This window comes from Protopterus annectens, chromosome 7.part1 (genome assembly GCF_019279795.1).
Source record: "Protopterus annectens isolate FY-2018-M chromosome 7.part1, PAN1.0, whole genome shotgun sequence".
Classification (NCBI taxonomy): Eukaryota; Metazoa; Chordata; order Ceratodontiformes; family Protopteridae; genus Protopterus; species Protopterus annectens.
The window spans coordinates 532,339,279-532,365,161 of NC_056740.1; the positions used below are offsets into that span (position 1 = coordinate 532,339,279).

General features: G+C 40.2%; 1 protein-coding gene across 1 annotated transcript in view; it reads left to right on the forward strand.

The window, feature by feature from the left end:
- PRTG (protogenin) overlaps positions 1–25,883 on the forward strand; it is a 627,066-nt gene that overhangs the window by 302,085 nt on the left and 299,098 nt on the right. The window contains exon 3 of the mRNA XM_044078520.1: positions 13,880–14,024. Within this exon, the coding sequence (XP_043934455.1) occupies positions 13,880–14,024 (145 nt within the window). The remainder of the gene's footprint in view (positions 1–13,879; positions 14,025–25,883) is intronic.

Genomic DNA, 25,883 nt, shown 5'->3' on the forward strand with positions numbered 1-25,883 from the left:
ATAATTGGCTTAAGCCTGTTGTTCCTACCTAGCCAGGGTATCTGCCTATGGCACTCTGCATTTTTGTAATACGTAAGTAGCCAGACAGAAAGTTCTTCTAACAAGCTCCCTAAATTTAGCATATTGTAGTCATTTTTTTTAAATGTACCTACATATATGTGGTTTGGTGATGATGCTACTTAAGGATTTGAAATCCATCAGATTCTCATTCTTTGCTGCTCTACAGATTGACTCTGCCCACCTTTCACAGTTTTTCTCATAAAGCAAAATTTTTTTTGACAAATAAGCTGCTTTGTTTTCTAGTGGCTGTAGCATGCCAAAAACTAGCACTGAGAAGTGAGAATGGGGTCTGTTAATCCAGCTATATTATCTTTGTGATTGTACTTTGAAGGATAAGACCCTCTGAAATTAGCAGAGAACAAGGTTAATTATGCTTATGTAAATCACTGTTTTCTAATCCAATACTGTAAGTATGTATGTAGGTTACCATTCTGCAGTTGTCTCTGCTGATGCATTATGTCCCTTGCAGATATAAACGTGCAAGTCTGTCACAAACAAATGTGCAACCTTACTACTTTTGCAGCTTTCACAAAATTCTGTAAAATGAATATAGGAAGGTGTGCAAGCATTTATTTGTTTTGCCCAGTTCTTTTACTGCTTTTCTGTTTTAGTTAACACCTTACCGTTTTGATGCTTGTGGTACCTATGTAACCCATCATTGGCTGAATCCGAGTGACCTTAGCCTTTTTGACCAGAATCTTGTTTAAATTTGATGACCTAAGGCGCAGTAACCAAGAAGCGTAAAATTCTTGGCAAGGGCAACCAAATGACAACAGGATCCATGAAATCAGTTTCACTGCTTAAGTTTGGTAAAACATGGGAGGAGGTAAGGTGTTTTTAAATGGGAAGGGGTGGATGTTTTGTGGTGTGCATAGTCTCCAGTGAAGTAAGTGGAAACAGCTAAGGTGGTTGCACACAGGGCCGTAGAGGTGGCAAAGAGGTGCCAGGACTGTGGGATGGAGGCACAGTTCTCAGAACTGTTCAAGCTTGCATGTAAAATTTGTAGAATATAATGCCTGGTTGAGGCAGAGAGCAAAGAAAAAGGGTTTGAAATTGTAGTGGAATGGGGGGATCTGGAACAGAGACCAGTTCTGGGTCAGTGGTAGGTTACATGTGAGCCCAGAATGGGACATTGTTGCTCAAAGATTCATATAAAAGGCAAAGTACATAAAAATTAAACACCACTACAACACAAAAATGCATCTAATGGCCATAAGTAAATAGTTCTAACTGTAAGGATTAAACTTCTTAGCTGTTAATGAGCTGCTTACTGTAGTCCAGGGTGCAGGGTTTGATTCCCTCCACCTCCACCCTACTACGTGAGTCTGAGCTAGTTACCTGACCAGTCAAACTTGTGTCCATTTGGCTTATCTGGTTAACAAATTAGATAAACAAATAAAAAGTAAGGGAGTGCAGTTCACCCCAAGGGAGATGCCTGGTTATTGAAACAATCTGAGTGTTATGAAGATCAGAGCTCCCACACAGAAATGCCTCTCACATCGTCCCTGTCACTTCAGTATTTGGTTATCTTCAGCAAATACAAAAAGTGTCAGAAGTATTCTGTGAGGGCAAAGTACGAGGAGGACCTCTTGGGTGTAAGAAATAAACTTTGTTTGGAACTTTTAAACAGACCGGTCATCCTCTGACTAAAGTAACGTAAAAAAAACTCAGAAACTGTCCAACCGCACAATGGCGGTTTTTATTTTCTGGGTCTTTGAATGTGAGTACCTGTGTGTGTTGTTCTCTATCTTCCATAAATGTTGTACTGAAGTTATGCAGAGCCTTTAGTATTAAAAAAGAAAAACTAACTGATGCTAGGGCTCTAAGATGTAATCAGTTCCTCAGATTGGTTTCATAAACCAATATAAAACTGATTAGATTTCAAATCATATACAAATCCAGAAGTGCCTAATACACGTGTACTATAATCCAGAATAAATCAAGAGATGAGCACAAAAAAGATCTTAACCAGCAATATAGTTCTGCACAGTTCATGGAGCAGATAAGTACTACAGTGTTCCAGTCCGACGTCTAGTCTGTAAACCACAACAAGTAAAAATAGTAAACAAAGCTGGCAAACAACAGTGCTTGAGAGACACTACAAAGTATGCAAACTAGCAAAACCTTTGAATGCCAAAAACAACAAAAACAGCAGCCTTGTTGAAGCTTAACAGGAGCCAATGATTGAAGCGGATGCTAAGATGGGCACTTTAACAACAGTAGAATTTAGTAACGACAGTTGTAGTTCAATACCCTGCCCAATGTCCTTGTGGTGGCCCTTTACAATGAACTTGGAAGCTGAATTCTGCTCTCCCAGTGAAAAAAAGCTGCAGATTTGATTAGAATTAGAAGCAGTGCTTGAAGCTGCAAAAGATACATATATCGTCTCTGGGTAGGAGTGCTTCCGTGTTATTTTGTGGAACAAATAAACTGACAATAAAACAGGATACAAGGGCACGGGTCTATATTAGAACACCGAACGTTCAAAATTTTGAGTGTTCTAATATCGACCCATTTTCAGCAAACGCTGAAAATATCGAAGAAATAGAAAACCAAATTTTTTTCCTAGGGAAAAAATTTGTCCATTTATGTTGCTTCAGTATTTTCAGCGCTGTGATGGAAAGTTACGGGTCAGGTTCAGGTAAGTGTGCGATTGTGTGGACGTGAGGGTTAGGGCAGGGTAGGTGAGTTAGGGTTAGGGCACGGGTGAGGTGACTGTGCAATAGTGACTGACCTTAGGGTTAGGGTTAAGGTAAGTGGATAGTTAGTGGTGTATGTATAGGTTAGTGTAGGGTTAGGTGTAAGAGTTTAAGTGCATGTGTGTGGATTGCTGTTTGTTTGGTGTGCTTGTGTTGTGTGTATGTGTTTTGGAACAGGAAATTTTTTTCACTAGGAAAAAATTTGCTGTTCTGAATGTTTGATGTTTTAAATTTTCGATTCATAGGGTTCGATATTAGAACACTCAAAATTTTGAATGTTCGGTGTTCTAATATAGACCCAAGGGCACAGACTGTTTACACGATGACTTGATAGAGTTACACTCTGTCTGCCTTGACTTGTGGCTCCCAGTAGACTTCTGACTTTCTTATTAGAGACCAGAGTGGAGAGAAGTGATGTAGCACATATACATAAAATTGTGTTGAGGAGTTATGATAAAGCTGTCCTAATCAGTAAGTGTAGACATGAAGGGGGTGGTGTATTCAGCAGGTTGGGGGGACCTGTAATGTCTATCTACAGAAGCACGTCTTTATGGAGAGGGTTATAGAGCAGTGTAATGTACTACCAGAGTGTGTAGGAAACATCTAAGGAGGCCTTAAGCAGGAAGAGAAAGAGGGAAGGAAGGGAGAGTTAGAGGGGAGGTTGAATTTTAACTGAAGTTGAAATAAAACATCTTGTATTCTATGTCTCTTGACAGACACACAGACAGATAAAATGAATTGTAAGACTGTTCTAACAGCTGGGAAGGGGGTGCAGGATGAATAAACTGCAAGATGATTGCTTACAAGGTACAGGGTAACCAGGATAAGGTACTTCTGAAAATATTGGCCACTCAGTCAAACTCTTCATTAGCTTAAACCCCGTCAGACGTACAGCCGGGTAAATGCGTGCTGAATATACCATGGGACTATGAAAACACTTGCTCTTTCTTTTTCTATTTTTTAAATATCACTCCCTGGCCCCACATAGTCAAAGGCTGTTTTGCCCTGGATTCAGTGCTCACCCAACTCTGGATCAGCCAGTTGCTCCTTCCCTAGTACTCTAGATGTGACCCTTCACCAGGTGGGCTTTTCCAAGGCTTTGGGAAGTCAACCTCAACAGCAGTTATCTGTTAGTTCCAGGGATTGAGGGATCTGATGGGGAGTAGTGAGCATGGAGCCTGGGCTCCATCATTCTTGTAATGGTTACAGGAAGACCTGACAGGGTTGGGGGTTGTCATAATGGTTAAGGTGTTTGCTTCATGGACACAAGGTACAGAGTTTGATTCTCACATTCGAAAGGGTAATTGGCAAGGCATAAAATGGCCCACAAGAGCAGCTAGCCTAGAACTTGCATATGAACCATTTGACACGTCAGTTACCCCATCTGTGCAGACAGCTAGTGCAGTAACATTGGGATGTCACTACCACCCCCTCTGTATTAAACATGTGAGTTCTTCTGAAGCTTCTGGTTTCTACTAGAGATTGTTCACAAATCAGGTTTTCCCTTGCCCCCCCCCCCCCCCCCAATAGGATATCTACTCTTCAGTCACTTCATCCTACCTACCTCTCTCTAGCCCTTCTAGCAGCCTGAGTCCATTCCTGACCACAGGTTGCTAGAAACACAGATGGCTGCCATGCCTTTGTGCCACTGGTGTGGTTACTTCCCGTGTTATTTTTTTATTTACACAAATAACATTATTCACTGTAAAATACTGTGCACTATGCCAATATGTAAGCTATATTCTACCTTGTGTAGACATTGCAAAATGTAGTCTATATTCTTTCTGGCTTGTTTATGTATTGTATTATGTGCCTGATTGCAACTCTGTTTTTACTATGTTTTTTTTCCTAATGGTCTGAGTTGTGGGTGAAAAAAGTAAATATAACACTTATGTTGCTTAACAGACTTAGCTGAGCAAATGGCATGACAGCTAGGTTTCGTGCTGTCAATATTATGTAAAGTTAATTTTTTGTAATGGTGAGAACTCCAGAGTTACAGAAGGTCCTCAGTCAGTGCTGCACAGCTGTAGAGAGCTTGTCCAGATGGACTTCCTGAGTGATGAAAGCAGGTTGGAATGTGTTGTTGGCTGTTTCAGAAATGTCATCCTGCTGCTGCACCAATCAGTGAGGAGAAAGCTCAGAAGTACTAGGCTAGAGCAGAGCAGAGCAGCTGCTGAAAACAGACTGCAAAATCCCGGTGCCAAAAGTAGAGAACTTGAGGGGTATATATTGGTGCAGGTAAGTACAAGTTGCACTTTACAGTATATTGCTTTCCATATTAGTAAATAGCACTTCCTGTTTCTAAATTCCATTAATTATTATTATATTATATTATATTATATTATATTATATTATATTATATTATATTATATTATATTGTATTATTTTTTGCCCCTGCTAAGTTTCAGTCAATGGACGGTCTTGTAGACATTAATGCTTCTTCTAGAAAAGGTTGTTGCCTCACTTGGCATATGTTGTATTAGGCTTTTTCATAATGAGATGTGTAATGCTCCATGGTTGCTGCTCTGCTTACTATTGCATGAAACTTCATATTATATTATGTTTTAAATTGAATGACCATTTTCTAGCATGTTGTTTCAAGATTGTAATTTTAGTTATACCTCTGTCATGCGATTACTTTTGTTAGTTGTACTTTTTGGAGCTTTTCTCCTTGAGCCTCCGCTGAAAAAGGGCCGCTGCCCAGTCAGAATAACCCGGTCAACAAATGTGAAATAAATAAAAATAATAAATAATGCTTAGGTTAGTTCTAAATGTAGCATGGCCATCATTTTAGAGTACAGCAGAATGATAAGTTATTTGGATCTCAGCAAGTTAATAATTTGACAGTGGGGTGCCAAAAGACTTTATTGGCAATGTGGTTTAGATCGAGGTTCTTTAGGTTAATTGTGTTAAGGTCCTGTGGCAGTAGTGCAATTGATTGCTGTTTCTCTGTATGGTTTCTGCTCACTGCTTGACAAATTTCAAACAGTGATCACGCTAACTGAATAGCTGTTCATTGATGTTTTAGTTTGTATCTTTTTTATAGCCTTTAAGTGTGTTATTGCTTGATGGTGACAGATTTTTACAGAGTTAAGGCAGATACAAATAAGCAGGAGGCAATGTCATTCTTAAATTGAAGAGATGAGCTTGGATGTTTTCTTCTGCTTACCGTTAATTGCCAGTTTCTTTTTGCAGATGTGTACAGCACTGAAAAAAAAGGATAACAAAGGAAGATGTTCTACCATTTGGGATGCATTTTTTGTTTGGCTATACAGATCTCTGGGCACACAAAAAAGATCAATTAGACTGTGTCTTCATGTCATGCATATAATTTTCTTGCTTCTGTTTAAGTTTGCACATTCCCTGAAAATTCAGTAATAGAATCAAAATAGCTGTGTGATTTGGATCTGCCAAGATTGTACTGTGTAGCGAAGAACTCTGTAAGTAATGTCCCTGGCCACAAACCTATGTTGTAATTACAAAATTCAAATCTTTCATCAGTGCTAATTGGATCTGAAGGCATTATGATGAATATGTGGATACTATGATGCATACTCAGGCACTATAATGAGTATTGGGTACTATGATGCATACTTTGGTAATATGAGAAGTACTTTGGTACTGTGATGAGCACTTGGATACTATGATAAGTTCTTGGGCATTATGATGAGGACTTAGGTACTACGATGCATACTTAGGTACTATAGTGAGTACTTGTCACCGTGATGAGTACTTGGATACTGGATAGTATAATGAGTATTTGGGTACTATGATGAACAGTTTGGTACTATTAGCAGTACTTGGGCACTATGATGAATACTTAGGTACTATGAATAGTTAGGTATTATGAGAAGTACTTGGCACTATGATGAATAATTGAGTACTACGATGTATACTTGGGTACTATAATATGTGGTATGATGAGTGCTTGACTACTGTGATTCATACTCTGGTATTATGATAAATACTTGTGCACTATGATGAGTACTTGAGTAAGATAGCATGTATACATTGCATGCTGCACACAGAGGATTTACTGAGGCAGAAAACTTAAAAAGGCATCATAGAGCTTTAAGCTCACAGTTGCTTTCTGCGGATGAATGATTCAACACTTGTGTGTGGAAAAGTGTATTAGTAACAAGTACACTGCACAGAGTGAGAGGATTTTGAAGTTGTTACTGGGCAATAATGTCACTTTTTTTGTGAGATATCATGGAGATATAGGTGTGAATGTAGACCATTCAGCTCTTCAGAAATTGAATGTGCAGAACAGTGATGGAGATTTGTCTGGAGGACAGAGCCCCGTGGTGGATGCCAGTGACAGTAGATGTCTTTGTAATCTGAGGCTACATAACAAGACAGTGAAGGTAATGCAGTGATGAGTAAGTGATGTGGGATGTATTGAAGAAGTAGCAGCTGTGAATTGCTCCTCTCCAGTGAATCAAGTAAGGACGCCTTCTTTTAAATTAGGACAGACTGGCAGACATCTAGAAAGAGAAACTGGCATATCTTGCAAAGCAGACATTTTTGGATGTGCAGAAAAGACAAAAAGTAAGCAAGGAAACTGGCATAATGTGTTGTACACAGAATCAGAATAAATTGCTAGGAATCAGCTGATATGTCAAGGATTAACAGTCTTTAAATTGAACCAGTATATGGTGGACAAGACAAGCCAGATCCACATAATACTGAAGCACTGGGTAAAGAAAAAGACAAGCCAGATCCAGATAATACTGAAGCACTGGGTAAAGAAAAAGACAAGCCAGATCCAGATAATACTGAAGCATTTTGTAAAGAAAAAGACAAGCCAGATCCAGATAATACTGAAGCACTGGGTAAAGAAAAAGACAAGCCAGATCCAGAGGAGAATGGACTTGAAGTAGAAGTTTCTTTTCTGTAACCACTGCCTTGCTCCAAACAACCTGATGATATATAAGGAATGTTTTTGATGCTTTTCATTATACATAACTAGGATCGCTTGTTTGTGTGTTTCAATAATGGATATTCCATTTTTAACTCAACTGCGGACTACCTACTATTTTCTATTTGATTATTTTGTCGTATGTATTTTACAGTTTGATTTTTATTACTGAACTAGGTGCATAACATAATTCAAGGAGTGAATGTCACACCCTCCACACTGTGAAGTTTCTTCTTGGTCTGTTAATTTCTTTCCAACTGCAACATGGGCTGGACCTGAAATTTGTCATTGTTACAACAGTGCACTGCTTGGGTAATACCATGGTAAACAAACTTAGATAAATAAGTAAATAAAATAAATAAACAAAATGGAGAGACTGAAATCTGAACAAATGACTACATTTTCACTATATGGGGAAGATGCTTATTTGTAATTGTTTTTAGTGATTTTTCACAGGAAAATATGCCTTCTAAAATGATTTATGGAACATGTTTCAGCCTCCCTGTTTGTGTCTTTCAGCTTTTCCCGGTTAGGGGTCGCCACAGCGGATCTCCGGTCCGCTAATGATTGGTAGTGGATTTTTACGTACCGGGTTACCAGCCCTGATGCACAACCTTCAATGAAGGCATGCCCCATTCATGTATGCCTTCACACAGAAGACGCTCTAGCTGAGAATCGAACGGGACAACGTCTTGCTATGGGGTGACAACGCTACTGCAGCACCACCACCGCGGTCGGTGCAAAACATTTGAAGAAGAAAGAGAGTGAAAGAAGTGCAATGAATCTGAAAAGCTACTATAATGCTGTTACCCTGCATTCTCATGGAGTGGTTCTTCCTTTCGCCATATCCCTGCAGTTTAACTCCCAAACCAAAGGGCAAAAAGGAACAAACAGATAAACTTTCTTTTTTTTTTTTGCAATTTAACTCTGAGATCTCTGTACCATAGAGTGTGTGTGTGTGTGTGTGTGTGTGTGTGTGTGTGTGTGTGTGTGTGTGTGTGTGTGTGTGTGTATGTGTGTGTGTGTGTGTGTGTGTGGGGGGGGGGTATTTTGTGGTACCTTAAACACAGAATTTGTATATAGTGCCCTTAGTGGCACTATATACAACATTCCTCGATGTATATAACATTCCTCAATTTCTCCTGAAAACTATCACTTGCCTCCTCCTTTCTGCTCCCATCTCTCCTCTATGCCCCCCCCCCCCTTTACTAACATACAGGTCAGTCTAAAATCCAAGCTCAATTCTTGCTATAACAAAGTTGCAAAATTCGTCACTAACAAAAAAAATCATCCCACCACTGTGCCTCTCTTCCAATACTAAACTGGCTAGAACTTCCCCATCATCTTACATATGTACAACTAACAGCAGCCCATAAACTAATATTCAATCCTGCCAGCTGCCCTGCCTTTTCCTCTCTATTTAAACCCTGTCACCCAGACAGACCCCTCCACGAATCAAATGTTTTTGCAGATTAACAAACTTAACATCTCCGCTGGCCAAATGCTCCACTCCTTCTCCACTGCTAAATTATGGAACTCTCTCCCACCAACTCTAAGATCGACTAGCAGTGCATCTATCTTCCAAAAATCCTTAAAACAATGTCTGTCCCCTTAGTGGCTATGCTTGTGCTAGATGTTCATCGTGTTTCACTGTTGCAGTCATCACCGTAGGGTTCTTCCTGCCGGCAGGCAGCCCTCAGTCGGCCAGAATCCCAAAGTCTGGGTCCGGCGTCGGCTGTTCAGTCATACTTTTTCTGTCTCCCACTACCACCTCCACTTTACTCCTTGTCCATCCTGCCTACCTCCTTAATCCTACCTGTCTCCCGATTATTAATCCTTTGTTGCTATTGCTTATACTAGTAGAATCAGTAGAGAGTCTTATTTATAACTGTACTGCCTCATTGCCTTATTTACTTTGTTAAAAAACTATTTCATTGTCAGCTCTTGTTGTATTTGCAAGATTTGTTGTTGTTTGTATAAATCACTGTAGAGTTTTTCTCGCCGGGCCTGTACTGAAAATGGGCACTTTTTGGCTCAATGGACCATCCTGGTAAACAAATGCAAATAAATAAATAAGTAATAGTGGCACTTACAATCTCACTTTCCCAAAGATCGCAGTTATGGTTCTCAGACTTTCAGGAAGAAACTGACATTCACTTTGGCTAACAGGAGAAAAAAGTAAAATTCTCACTGCCTTTACTCGGTCAGAATGAATCTGACCAACTGTACACAAAATCCTAGTAGGTGAAACTCTTTCCTTAACAAATGGAATTGTTAGTTACAGCTCGTTACAGGAAACACTGCACTATGGCAAAGGGGGCGGCTGCTCAAGGAGCAAGCCATTGGGGGGATAATCTGCAGGTGCCTGTGGTGTGGCAGCAGACTGTTGGCATTGTTTGTGAAGTCACTAGGATGTCATAGCTGCATAAAAGCATGTTGTAGATTTTTTTTTTTTATTTGAAAAGATTTGTTTTTGTTTGTTTCTTGACTTTGAGTTGAGGGTGTTCCCAGGGTACCAGATGACCTTGTTTTCGGAGTTGTGTTTTACTGTTGTGTATTGATGTATGATGTCCATACTACAGTATGTGTGTTGGTAGCTGCTCATTGGTGGACAGCGGTTAAACTTGCCTTATACAAGAGACAATGCCTAGAGATGAGCGGCATAAATGATCTAATTTTTTTTCTGAGAAGATTCACCATGTATGAAAAAAGGGAGAGGTTTTTTATTCCTTTTTGGAAAAGTTATTTTTAAGTTGTTGTGTCTTTCGGCTTTTCCCGGTTAGGGGTCGCCACAGCGGAACTCTGGTCCGCTAATGATTGGCAGTAGATTTTTACGTGCCGAGTTGCCAGCCCTGATGCACAACATTCAACGAAGGTACACCCATTCATGCATGTCTCCACACAGAAGACGCTCTAGCTGAGAATCGAACAGGACAACATCTTACTGTGAGGAGACAACGCTACCGCAGCACCACCACCGCAGTATGGTGTCCATATGTTTCTTTCCCTCAGTCTTTTAAGACTCCATGAAATATGTAGACTGGAGATGACTTGGAGAGAAAGGGTGAGAGAAGGTTTCTGCCAGAGATTTTCTCATTTCTTGGACTTTATTTTTTTGTATTCTGTAGTCTGTTGTCAAGAGTGTTTTTGAATAGTATATTTTTTCTTGCTATGTGTATCATAGGGCCAAGTAGCAATCCTTGTGTCTGAGAGGCCTGTTGGAAAAAGCCATGAATTAGTGACCAGAGGCTAGCTCACATGTTAAAGGGTGGGAAATAGGTTCCTCATCTCAAGAATGCCTCGTTATGGAAAGCAGGAAGTTTTGGGTGTGCGAATGTTTGTACATAACTGAGTTATGTAGTGGCTGAATGCTGACATAGCAAAATCAGTGGAGTCCAAGTGCCACAAAGGGGCCACATTTGTACACATTGCATGTTTACACACTTCCATTAGTAATGATCTGTGCAAATTCCTTTGGAAAGAAAATGGTTGAGAAACACCTCCCTGAAGTAAAATTCAGAGTCACGATTTTTGTAAGGAGAAGACTTGAACCTCACCGCATCTCTCATTTGGGGGACATCACTCCACACTTTTCTTAAATAAAAATACCAACTGCATAACTGCACAACAATGGGAATGAGAAACAAGACCCTGATAAGGCAGATACAATATATGCACAAGCTGGGACCTTGCAGTTCAAGTTTAATAACAGCAAACAGCCTGAGATATGAGACTTTTGTAAAATGAGATCAGGGACTTAGTGCTGAACTAATTATATGGCAGCCAAACAAGGTAAGTCTTTCTGTATGCAAGAGCTAGCTTCACAAAAATGAGTGCTTATAAGAAAAGTGTGAGTCAGCTGTACTGTATTTGATGGTCAGCTAGCAGCTGTTTATGTACCCTTCCCCCTTCCTGTAAGGCATTGTCGGGCACTACCTCATAGCGAGCGGAGGACCAAAAAGTTAACAGAGTGGTGGGTTTGCTAGATGATCGGCATGATAAAAAGATGTTTGGCTTTTCCCGGTTAAGGGTCGGCCCGACGCCCAGCCTTCAAAGAAGGCACACCCATTCATGCTTGCAACTACCTGCATGTCTTTAACATCACTTGACCGAGGGAAGGACATGCAGACTCCACACAGAAGGCACTCCAGCCGAGAATCGAACGGGAGAACCTCTTGCTGTGAGGCGACAACGCTAACCGCTGCACCACTGCGGCTTTAGCTAGATGATTGGCATGATAAAAGGTGAAATTCTCATTAAAAACACATTTAAAGCAGAAACAGGAAACACTGTATTCTAATAAATTATGTCCAGAGGACATATACGATGGTTGTTATGAGAGGGGTAGTTATTCTATGTGTGGGGTCCTGATACTGAAAACTCTTTGAGATGAGAGTTTAATCTGTGGTTAAGAATTGTGATAGCATTTAGGGGTTGTGATGATGCTCTAGGGAGTTTAGAATAGGTAACAAAAGGGAGTGTTAGCAAGTGACTGGCAGTGACTCCTAACATGAAGAACAGATGGGGCCCTTTTCTTTGTCCTTTAAGAACAGGTAACCAGCTTGTTTGTACAGGAGTACAGCACTGATGGTTATTATAGGGAAAGAGAAAGATAAAAACCTGTCTGTTCTTGTTGGTGGAGGTAGTGGTAAAATTGTTGGCAGTATTCAAACTGGGATAAAACAGACTCCTTTCCAGCTGTGCTTCTTGTCTAAATGAGAAGGGCGATGTTCGAGATTTGCTCCTCTGTGGGATTTTCAGTCTTTTTTCCCTTCTGTTGGCACTTGGTGTCATGAGTGCTGAAACTTCAGTCGGGAGCCACAGCGGTCATGTTGAACACAAATATCCTGGGTAGCTTATTAAGTATTTTAAGTAGTTTAGTAGGGAGAGTGAGAGTGAAAGCATTTAATCCTCAAAGTGATGGGTTTGAGGCTTGCTTTGAGAAACTTTTTTTCCTAGTTAAAGGGACTAAACCTTCATTAGCTTATAAATAAGTCACGTTGGTGTGATAGTTTCATATCCTAACATATCTCTCACTCTAGAAGAGACTTCCATTGGATGTCAAGTCTAGTAGTATCCCTGTCACCTTCAAGGCAAACCTAGATAATTGGATGGGCAACCTCATGTTCTCTCTCCATCTATATTGTCTTGCCCAAACTTTTTTGAATAGAAGATTTTTCAATAAGTTTTGTAATGGTCTGCAGACTGATTGTACCTATGAACCTATGGACCATATCATTTGCCAGATTATAGGTTCATAGGCTCTTAGGTGGTTACTAGACTGTCAGCCCAAAAGCCTTTTTAAGCCTTACCAAGAATACCCCAGATTTACCAAATATTGCTGACATGTGTTGTGTCAATACCTCAAGATATTTTATAGTTACAATGTAGGCTTGTACACATCATGTCTTCATAGGCTTCTGCTGCCCCTTTTGGACATAGGTGCCAAACCAGGCTAAATGTGCAATTTCCCTTTCATTGGTCTACAAGTTTCATTTAAATAGGGTTTGCTATGAGCTTTGCTTCACAGGGATGGAAAACCTGTTCCAGACAAGGGGTAATCATTGAGACGCATACCCATCCCTCCAGTACAGTAAAATCTCACTTAACCAGCATCCGTGGGGATTGGTAGATGGTGGATAAGTGTAGTTTCCGGTTGCTTGAGAGCCACTTTGCTATTTTTGATTGGCTTGTATACCAGCATATGAGCCAATCAAAAATCACAAAGCAAAACCTCTTCTGTTCAATGTAGAACAGCCGTTGGGCTGTTCCGCATTGAGTAGAAGTGGCTCTGCTTTGCAATTTTTGATTGTCTCGTATACCAGCATAAATCCAATTAAAACTGCCAGTTGCTTGGTAGTTCCAGTTGCTTGAGTTCTAGTTATCGGAGACTCTACTGTATTTACTTGATTTTGTGATGCTGCACTGAGAAGTCAACATTCCAGAGTATTGATTAATTAAACAGGATGTATTTTCAAGTGCTTATTTTTTGTAAGTTATATAATTAATGTCAGGGTCTGGCTTTTTGACATGCTGAGCTGTTGTTGAGTAGTCATAATTCTTTTTTACTTGCTTGTGGCACACTGTAGTGAAAAACATATGATCTTTGGTGCATGAAACAGTGTCACTTTTTTAACATTAATTATTTGATTTTTGTTTACTTATTTTGCAATTTTTGGCTGTGTGTTTCACTTTTTAGGTATGTCTTCCTTTGAAATGCAACCAACTTCTACAGTTGTACAAGAGGGTGGAGTGGCACGGTTCATCTGTAGGATATATGCAAACCCCCCACCTGTCATAACATGGGAATTCAATCGAACAGCACTGCCACTGGCCATTGACAGGTATGTTTGTATTTTTTTTTTAATTAAAAAAAAGCTGCCAGGTATGCTTTTACAAAAGATTTTTAAATTTGGACATTAAGATGCTTTGCTTTACTCTGAAGGGGCTGGGGGTTCATGCTTTGTTGGTTATCAGTAAAGAACTGCTGATACTATGAACTAGAATGCACATTACTGATTTGTCTTTAGCTTTATTGATTGGGTATATTACTATTGCATTTTTATCCTTTTTGTGGGACAGACATGGAAAGCAATATTGAACAACATAAGCCACAGGTAAGGCAGCTAATCCAGAGAAAATTACACAAGTTTGTAGGCTGTGCTATTTAACTTAATGCCTGCAGGATCTTAATTTTGGAATTGGATATTAATGCCTGCAGGATCTTATTTATGTATTTATTTGCATTTGTTTACCAGTGGTCCTGGGAGAAAAATTCCAGTATAGTAAATGAAAAATGCTAGCAAATACTAAGGTTTGTACATATTTGCTTACAAGTGATAAGTTGAATTAGCAGGTAATATTCTGTTTTGCAAACAGTTAACAACTAAAGTCTCAACACTACATGAAATAGTGATCTGTTCTGTAGTCCCTAATTCTGGAAACCATCTTAGGAGACCTGTGTATAATCCATTCCTCACACCAAACCATAATAACCTAACCTAATACAGGTCCAGACAACAAGAATATGCAATTCCAAAAGTCTCCATATCCAGCTTGGTAGATATGGGTACCCTGAAACAAAGCAGGGATTGTCTCCCGTTCACAGACAACCTTTTAATCCTTAAAGAAACTTAAAACAGTATGTATAAGTGCAAACACTTTACCCAGGACTCTTGTCATAGAGAACTGCATTGTATGACACACAGATGCCCCACTCACCAGACTGGTCAAGGAGACAATAACAGGAAGTTGCTTATCTGGAGCCAAGATCTGACAGGCTATGCATGCATGCAGGTCACTACACCACAGGTGACAGTATGATTCTGTCATAGTCAATCTGAGTATAAATGACCTGAGATGTACCTCACTAGACCATAGGAAGAGAGACATTATAGATCTCTCTGAATATGTATCTCAGACAGGTATGTGCCTTGCATTGAGCATCATTCTACCTACACCATGGATGATGCCAGAGTATGAACAAAAAATGACTGACTTTAACAATTGGTTTAGTTTCTGGTGTCACTCCAGGGGGATTCATTATTTGTCAGCACGGGAGGACAGGGTTAATAGACCATGTTGCTTTGATAAAGACAGCCTGCAGTTGTTCACTCCTGGGCTTCTGGATATTGGCTAAAACCTTATCCACCCCTTACAGCTTTTTTAGGCAATGCCAAATTGACAAAACTACCAACTTAGTAAATAAAACCCAAAGGAACCTAAAGATATTATTGCCTTGTCAAGAAACTCCATGCCCTATGAGCTGACCTCACTCTGCGGAATATATACATCTGTGCTGTTACTAAGACATTGTTTAAAGCAATAGAAAGTACTCTGGCAGTGCCAGGCTTCAGTGCCTTCCACACGTCTAGACCATCAGCTGTACAGACAGGGACTAAAGTGGAGATGTCTTGATCTAAATTAGCAACAAATATACCTCTAGGCTGGTTAAACAGAATAATGCCCTTTTGTTCATTCACATACAAATCATCATGGATAAACTCCCTTACCATATCTTTACAAGCTGTAGGTCACCACCTATGCTCTAAGAGTCCCTTAACTCATACCTAGACTTGCTGGAAGCATTTACCTTCCAGCCCAATAACCTATTCATGGGAGACTTCACCTTCCTCTTTATAGACTGGGAAACATACACACTACTTCCAACTTGCTGGCACAATGTTTCCTGGACTTTATTAACACAAAACCCTTGACCAGAGAGTGCACACTCAAGCCATAGTTTCAAACAAACCGGACCTAGTACTCACCAGTAGGGGAGACCGCTACATCCCCTGTGTCACATCCTCACTGGTGAAGTAAGATCACAACACTTTCTTCTTCAAAATAAAAATTAACATGGAACACCCAGCAAAAACTGTAACACTTAGGAACTATTCTAAAGCAAACTACACCCTGTTAAGTGACAGTTTGTCAAAATTCATTGTTCCTCTGAACCCCAAATTCACAGCAACCTATGCATAATTGTTCACAGAAACCCTGTACAACCATGTATATGGCTGCATAGAGGTAATCTCAAAAGAAATACCAAAACCACACTGGTGGAATCCTGACCTTAACAGGGTATATAACAAAAGGAAAAAAAGTCATGGTCAAAATCAGAAAGAGCAACTCTCATAATGGCAAGAGACCACTAATTAAATTAAACAGGAAACTTAAGAGGGCTAATTAAATGCATCAAGGCCAGTTATGAGGTCAAGATAGCATCTCAGGTTAAAGAAAACCACAAGGCCTTCTACAGATATGCAAAACCACAAATTCAAACCAGAAAAGGTACCAAAAATGACACAGGAACAGCAAACAGAATCCCAATTTATTCATAAACTTTAGCGCCTCGACTTCACCAGTCTTCAAGAAGTATATACACAAGTACTAAAACACTCCCCTTAAATACTAGCTGCAATCAATTAATAAATCAATTAAAAGAAACAATTAAATTAAATACTTTTAATTAATTTCACAATTAAGACCATATGGAACCAGAGTATTATATTTAAGAATAAATAAAGATTCTTTAAACAGCAATTTATCTTTTAACATAGTTTCATCACCTAACTTTACAAAAATATTTTCTAAAATAGTAGCTTGTAATAATTTATAGTCACTATTGTAACATTCTTTAAAATGGACAGCAGTAGAACTTTCTAATTTAGAGTTTTTAATATCTCTAATGTTCCTGCATTCGACACTTGAACATTCTTTTACTTTCACCTATATAAGCTAGATTACAAGGACAATGTAAAGCATATACAATCCCCTCAGTAATACATGAAAAATTCACCAAAACAGTGAAATTCTTTCCTCAAATTTTATCAGAAGTTTGTACCACTAAATCACAAACATTACACTTCCCACAGGGGAATGTTCCCCTGCCCCGTGGATTCTCTATTAAACGTTCATCAGGGTTAATAAAATTTTATTAATTTGTCAACTAAACTGGCTCCTCTTTTCTAAGGAAAATAGGATGATAATTCAACAATTTTTTTAACTTTTCATCTCTTAACAAAAATTTCCAATAATATTTAACCTGTTCTTGTATCTGTTCACTAAGAATATTATAAGTCATAACCACATATAGGTTATCTTGCAATTGTGTATTCTTACTACCATGTGTATATCTCACATGATTAAATTTATCATATTCAGGCTCATAACTCTTGTAAATTTTATCCAAAGCATCAAAGATAGTAAAGACAGAATACCCTCTCTTAAAAAAACATTCGAGAGGTAGAAAGAATAGCTTTGGATAAATCATAAATATTATTGCAAATTATATGAAGTTGCAACAATTCCCCATAAGGTAAGGAATTAATTAAATGAATTGGATGAAAACTGGAGCCATGTAAGAATTACCCCCATCTTGAAACTTTCTAAACACTGAGGTAAAAATCTCATCCCTATCAGTGCCCACAAGATGTACATCCAGAAAATCAATTTCTTTTCCAAATTGTAGGCCATCAAAGGACAAATTATACTGATTACGTTGTAAATCAGCAACAAAATCCTGTACTACCTCTATGCCATCTTGACAAATAAAAATAAGATCATCGATGTACCTACAGTATTTTATCACATATTTTTTTTAAAAATTCATGTTGGTAAAATTCATATTGGTAAATATATTCCCTTTCAAACATAGCCATAAATAAGTTGGCATAAGTGGGGACAAAAGTGCACTCGTGGCTGTACCTTGTAACTGATGAAAAAATCTGTTCATTAAAAGAGAAATAGTTGTTAGTCAAACTAAATTCTATTCACTCAGTCACATAGTTCGATAAGGGACAGTCTTTCAGGATAGAATGCAGGGCTGTAATACCATCAGCATGCTTGATGTTAGTATACAAACTAGTGACATCCAAAGTCACCCAATACATTCTAGAATTCCAATTTAATCAAGGAAACTTTATTGAGAAAATCAAAAGTATCCTTAATATAAGAGTCTAGGTTTTGTACGTAAGGTAGTAAAAAATCATGCAAAAACTATGCCAATATTATGTAGAAAATATTTAGTTGCAGCCACTGTGGGTCTACCAGGTGGATCCATCCTATTTTATGTAACTTCGGTAAACAGTAAAAAGTTGCCATGGTACATTTCTCAATATTAAATTTTTTTATTCATATCTTCCCTGGTTATATATCCCAAATGTTGTCCCTTAGCTAGTAAGGCTGCATATTGTTTTAATGCTTCATAATACATTTCAGTATTAACAGCCCTATAGATTCTTGTATCCTTTAAATGTGTATAACACATCCTTAAGTATTGTTTATAGTGTAGAATCATAATTTTATTCCCTTTATCCACTGGTTTAATAATCAAGTGTTTGTTATCTACAAGTTCCTTTAATGCTGTTCATTCAGATTGAGTCAAATTATAACAAATAGATGACTTATCATATCTAAATTTACTATAAATCTGTTCCACAGAAAAACGTAACATAGCCATAAAATTCTTAACACTCTCATTACTAAAATAAGGTGTAAAACTACTTTATATTTTATACTACATAGTAGATGTTCCTGTGTGTCATGTTTGGTGCCTTCTACAGATATGTTTGAAACCTAAAAGGTAACACACAGCAGTGTACTGAACTGGTGGTAAATGGTACCACCTTCACTGAGCAGAGTGAAATAGTGAGTCTGCTGGCTTGACAAATTCAGCTGTAACTTCACCCCCACTCTCTCCTTGCCTCCCCCTGTGAAATCCCTATTAGCATAACTGCCTAACTGTTAGCAGGGAGCAGGTCATGGTGGCACTCGCTAAGGTAAAAAACACAGCCTCAGTGGGCCCAGACAATATCTCGGGTTGCCTCCTAAATAGCTTAAAACATGACCTGTCAGGACCACTTTCAACTACAGCCTCAAAACAGGCTACATGCCATGTGAGTGGAGGATTACAACAGCTATGTCTCCTCTCAAGAGTGGACCATCAACTGACCCCGGAAACTACATATCCATTAGCCCGACTAGTCTAATATGCAAAGCCATGCAACAAATTATAGTGGAAATGATCAAAAAAAGATATTGCCAACATAAAGACACTGGATGCATCCCAGATGTTCGTCGTGTTTCACTGTTGCAGTCATTACTCTTGGGTTATCCTGCTGGCAGGCTACCCGCAGTCGGCCTGAATTCCAAAGTCTTGGTCCGGTGTTGGTTGCTGTCACCTCTTCCCTGACGTCAGTGCGCCAGGGGTATAAAAGATGCAGCCAACGCCATTTTCTCCAGTATTTCTTGCCTCGCGGTGCCCGAAGCAAAAGCAGTTCGCAAGTGCCGGTCGGCCGACTCCTGAGATTTTCAAATCTGAATTTCAGAACCAAAGTCTTCATTAAAGCTAAATACCCCGTTGGGGAAACTTTTTTCTTGCTCCAGACCGATGTCAGAAAAAGTTAACAATTGTATTTCTTGTGGGAAGCAAATACCTCATAAGGATTTTCACTCTTACTGTATTCCTTGCCTAGGCCCTGACCACAACATTGCTAGCTGTCGGTTTTGTGCTAGATTTAGCCAACGCACTATTAAGCGTCGGTTCGATTTTGCATTTCATTACTTTGGCCGAAGATTTAATTATATAATGCCGTCAGAACAGCCGACGACCGGAGTTTACAGAAAACGCAAGGACAAGGAAAAGGATAGGCATCCGAGGTCCAAAACCGACGACGAGGCCTCCGTTAGGCCAGTCACCAGTTCACCGGTTCTCAGTGAGGCACTTTCGCAGCCCCCGGCACCCACTGCCTCAGAGCCACAGGCCGCTTCCAACTCCCACGTGAAGCCGACTGGGCCTCTGGATACTCAAGGTATTGGACACTCGGAAATCATTCCGTCAGATGGGTCTGGAGCCGCTGAGCAGGCACCGGCTTCTGAGGGTATCTTCAGACCTACACAGTTATATATTAAACCATCTTCAGCTTCAAAGACAAAGACTAAAGCAGCTCTAAAGACAAAGAAACAAGTACAGCATTCTCCTACTCAGACTTCCATGCCTAAAAAACAGATGCTTAAAATGGCCGAAGACCTAATTACTTTGATCAGGGGTTCCCATCCCCCTCCTGATAAGAGGCCTAGGCAAGAGACAGGATATGATTCTTCTGATCAGGTTTCTATTTCCTCTGATTCCTCGTCTGAACCGGATTATCCTATCCCTCCCTGTGAGGACTCTGATGCTGAAGAATCCATTCCTTCAGCCTCTCCTCCTGAGGATTATTCTTTTGAGGAAACCCTGCATACCATGAGGGAGCATTTCCACTGGGAGAGCCAGGATTATTCTAAATCTAAGAAAAGGCTCAGAGATTTTCTGTTACTTCCTCAGCACAGACCCCTTGCTATTCCACCTGTTCTAGCATTGTAGGTGATGTATTTTCATATTTTCAGAGTCCGGCCTATCCCCGACTCTTTACCCCCTGCACCTGCTAAGCCAGAAAGATACTACAGGGTCCCGGATTCTCATAAATTCTTATATAAAAACCCCACTGCTGACCCAGAAGTTATATCTCAGGGTCCCAAAGGGGTCAAAGCATCCACTGCAAAAAACCCTGCCCCCTCTGATAGGGATTCTAGGACACTGGACAGATGGGGGAAAATGTTTACACTTCTGCTACCTTGGCTGTAAGGGCTTTAAATTGTCAGTTTCATATGCTTAAATATCAGCAATACCTAATGTCACTGCTTAAACAGAAAATGTTGACAAATTCTGAATGTTCAGAGAACAAGGAAATGCAGGATTTATTGCATGCAACTGAACAAGTGGGAAAGCATACTTTGCAATGTGGTTATGATTCACTGGAGGCCTCTTGCAGGGCCTCTGTTACAGGGTCTGTTATTAGAAGGCATGCTTGGTTAAAGAAACAGAATCTGCTTGATCATGTTAAAGCAAAATTATTAGATGCCCCATTACAGCATGATACTTTGTTTGGTGCTAAAGCAGAAGAGGTGTTGAAGAAAATGGAGGATAAAGCGAAATCCATGCAGACAGTTAAGGATTTCTTACAGGTACAGCCACCCAGATTTAGCAGGAACTGGCCTTCTAAAAACTGGTCCTTTCCAGTGTCAGACAGACCACAAAGTGGCAGATACAGATGTCCCAGAGGCAGACCTCAGCCCCAAGGCTCATACAGGCCTAAACAATGGGGTGCTCCTACCTCCAAAAGCAGAGAAGACAAATCACAACCTTACAGGAAACAGTCCCAATGACTTTCCTCTGCCAGATCCAAGCACTTTTCTTTTGGAAGCCCCCTTAGGAGGAAAACTAGCACTTCTTTCATCAAATTGGCAAAAGATTACCCAAGACAAATGGGTCTTGAACATAGTGTCCCAAGGCTACAGGTTCCATTTTCACACCCTACCAAGGGCAAAAGGCATTTCAGACCTGCCACACAACCAATGGGCAGAGGCACAAAAGCAAATTACAGCCCTCATGGACATGAGGGCCATTCAACAAGTACCACAACAAGAGCAGGGGCAAGGATTTTACTCCAGACTTTTCTTAGTGCCCAGAAAGGACAAAACCTGGAGACCAATACTGGACCTGTCTATACTAAACACGTTTCTGGAGGTTCCAAAATTCAAGATGTTGACTCTACAGCAGCTACTGCCCATGATGGGCAAAATGGCTTGCCTCGTAACTTTGGACCTAAAAGAGGCATACCTGCATGTCCCAATCAGACAGTCCTGCAGAAGATACCTCAGATTCATAGCTGGCTCAATGCACTACCAATTCTCTGCACTGCCCTTTGGCTTATCTACTGTGCCCAGGGTCTTCACAAAATGCCTGGCACCAGTAATTGCATTTTGCAGACAAAGAGGAATTCAAATATATCCTTACTTGGACGACTGCCTTATTCAAGTAGAGAACAAAGACATTCTTCTAAAGCATCTGGCATTTGTAAAAAGATTACTAATTTGCCTAGGGTACACAGTAAACAAAAAGAAATCAAAACTAGTACCCTCTCAAGAGATAATATTCCTGGGTGCAAGTTTAAATACAACTGCCCAGATGGCTTATCTCACGCCAGACAAGCAAAAGCAACTGACGTCTTACTTCAAAAAGTTGGCAACAAAAACCCAGTTATCTGCAAGGAAAATCCTGCAGGCCTTGGGTTTCATGGCATCCTGCATTCTACTAATTCCATATGCCAGACTGCATATGAGGAAACTACAGTGGTATCTAAAAAGTGTTTGGACTCAGCATTGCCACAGCCTGGAGACAGTAATTACCCTCATTCCCTGCCTACAACAGGAGTTTCGATGGTGGGCACAGGCCTGTCACCACAACAAGGGTCTGCCATTCACTTTACCCACAGCCAGACAGACAGTGACAATGGATGCATCAGATTATGCCTGCAGGGCCCATATGGCAGGAAAATGTATTCAGGGTACATGGCCTGCAAGCCAGATGCATCTTCACATCAATCAAAAAGAGATGCTAGCTGTTCAGAATGCCCTGACAGCTTTGAAGGATCTACTTCATCCAGGACAGCTACTGATAAAGACAGACAATACTACGGTCATGTGGTACATAAAAAAGCAGGGAGGTGCACATTCCTACCCCCTCTGCAGACAAGCAATGACCTTATGGGACACAGCATTGACTTATCAAGTTCACCTGCAAGCACAATTCCTGCCAGGAAAAACAAATACTCTGGCAGATGAATTAAGCAGAAACCTCATGGATCCCCATGAGTGGAAACTGGATCCACAAGTCTTCAGCATGATAACAAGGAAATGGGGATGCCAGATATAGATCTATTTGCCTGCCCTCACAACTATCAATTACAGAAATTTTGCACAAGGATTTAGGACGCCCTATCCTTCAGCTGGAAAAATATAACAGTATATCCCTTTCCTCCACTGCCTCTCCTTCCCAGGGTACTCCTAAAGGTCAGACAAGAGAAGCCAAAAATGATACTGATTGCACCAGACTGGCCACACCAGCTCTGGTACCCAATCCTAAAGAGCTTGTCTCAAGGTCCAACATGGATATTGCCTCAAACTTCTCACTTGCTGACCCAACAAAACAATCAGATCCTGCACAGCCAACTCAGGACCTTAAATCTGGCAGCATGGCGGATAATGTAGCCATTCAGAACACTCCTCTTTCAAAAGCTGTTATGGATGTTATCTTGGAGGCCAGGAGGCCCAGTACCAAAAAATCTTATGCAGAAAAATGGAAGAGATTCTGTGCTTGGAACCAGGAACAAGGCATTGACACGTATGTACCAAATATTCCTCAGATTTTACAATACCTAACTGAGATGCTGGATAAAGGCCTTTCCTTTTCATCAATTAAGATTCATGCCTCTGCCATTTCAGCCCATTACAATACAAAACCACCTATCTTTTCTCATCCTTTAATAAGGCAGTACCTCAGAGGGGCCAAAACCATCAGGCCTTCAAGGAGAGCACCAATTCTGGCATGGGGCCTCAATTATGTCTTGGAAAAACTCACACTGCCTCCTTTTGAGCCAGCCTCAACAGCGGATATAAAATTCTTGTCCTGGAAAACAGCTCTGCTCCTAGAATAACCTCTGCAAGATGAATCTCGGAGTTACAAGCACTCATGGCTGTGGAACTTTTTATCATTTTTCATCCAGACAGGGTTTCTCTGAGGAAAAACCCAACATTTATGCCTAAGGTGGTGTCCAGTGTGGCCCTCAACCAAACCATTCACTTGCCTACCTTTTATCCAAACCCACAGAACAAGGGTGAGAAAATTCTGCATTCTTTGGACATACACAGGCAGCTACGCTTCTACTTGGACAGAACTAAAGCTTTCAGAAAGACTGAGCAACTTTTAGTGTCATATGCTGCAGGAACACAAGGAAAGGCTATCTCAAAACAGACTATTTCTAAATGGATAGGCCATTGCATCCGTTTCTGCTATTCTCAGCATGGCAAATCAGTGCATTAGGCCTCATTCTACCAGAGCAGCAGCCACTTCAGCAGTCTTCCTCAGAGGAGTACCAACTAAAGACATCTTAGAGGCTGCAACTTGGAGTTCAGTGCACACTTTTACAAAGCACTACCACTTACCTGTGTACTCTAAATCCAGAGCAGGCTTTGCCACTGCAGTTCTGCAGGGCCTCATAGCCTCTCCTAATCCTATTTAGCCCAGCCATTCATCCTCAGCTTTGGGATTCAACCCAAGAGTAATGACTGCAACAGTGAAACACGATGAACATAGTACAGTTGTGTGCCTACCATAAATGTAGATGTTCGAGTGTATTCACTGTCGCAGTCCAGGTTACCCTCCCACCGCCCCCCTTTTCTTTGCTGGGGTTTATCTGTACTTCACTATTCTATACAACCTATGTGGTGTATTTGCGTGTAGATGAAGGAAATGTTTCTTTACTGCATTTATGTTTATTGGCATAATATATTTAGCCTACCCTTTTGGGGGCACCTGACATCTGGGGCAAGAAAAACTGAAGAAAATGGCGTCGGCTGCATCTTTTATACCCCTAGCGCACTGACATCAAGGAAGAGGCAACAGCAACCGACGCCGGACCAGGACTTTGGAATTCAGGCCAACTGTGGGTAGCCTGCCAGCAGGATAACCCAAGAGTAATGACTGCAACAGTGAATACACTCGAACATCTACATTTATGGTAGGCACACAACTGTACTTTTTGTTTCATTTTGTTTTGTCAAAGGAAGGTCATGCCTACTTAATCTGGTAGACTTTATTAAGAGGGTCACCAAGGCAGTGGATGAGGGGAAAACAGTACATACTGCCTACCTAGACTTGGCTAATGCATTCAGTACAATACCCCATTCAGGTATTGTTGACAAACTCACCAAAGTAGGCATAAGTCTGTGTACTCTACACAAAAGAAACTTTTCATTGTAATTGCAATGCAAGGGTAAAACTGCTGCATGTAGAACAACAGACATACAATAACTGCTAATTTTCTGCATTGTTGTGGAGAGATTATACTGTTCGAGCAGTTAAATTTATAAGGCAGATGACACACATCTCTTTAAGTATAAAGAATACCTTTATGTTTAATTATCACTAAGTTGGAACACTGCTCCAGTCTTTTAAGAACTATAACTGTGGCTAGAATGTATGTTGGTCACTCACTGTGTGACCTTGAGCCTTTAAGTCACTTGTCATGATTGTGCTTCTTCCCTTGCTCCCATAAATAATGCAGTTCATGGAAACAACTTTAAATAAGTTGCTTTTCCTCAGGACTATACTGGAAAACAAACTACAAGACTAATTCTATACTTCACGCATGTGACTGCTTTAGGTTGTGACAGCGTACTTGCTGCATTTTTTATTTTCAGAGCTCTGTACGTACTGATTGTCCTGTTCAGCATTTCCTCTTGTACTGTTAACACCTTTCTATTACTCTGTTAGCTGCCAGTGCCTTTTTGCAAGGCTAGTGCCTAGCATGGGCTTGTAAGCTGACTGGAATGGCACAAATGGTAATTCTGTGATTGGCAAGAGAATCTGAAAGTTTTCAAGATAATAAAAGAGCTGCTGCATTGTTTAATTAGTGTTTGTTACTCCGATTGTCTAAAAGAAGAAGTAGAAAGAAATCCAGAGTGATGCTGGTCCCGTAGAAAGGAGAATGAAATCTCAAAAGTAGTAGATGAAGGATGTTGATTCCAAGCGTGACTAAAATTTTTTTTTGTTTTTTGGAGGGTTTTTTTTTTTTTGCATTTTTATTTATTTTTTTGTTTTC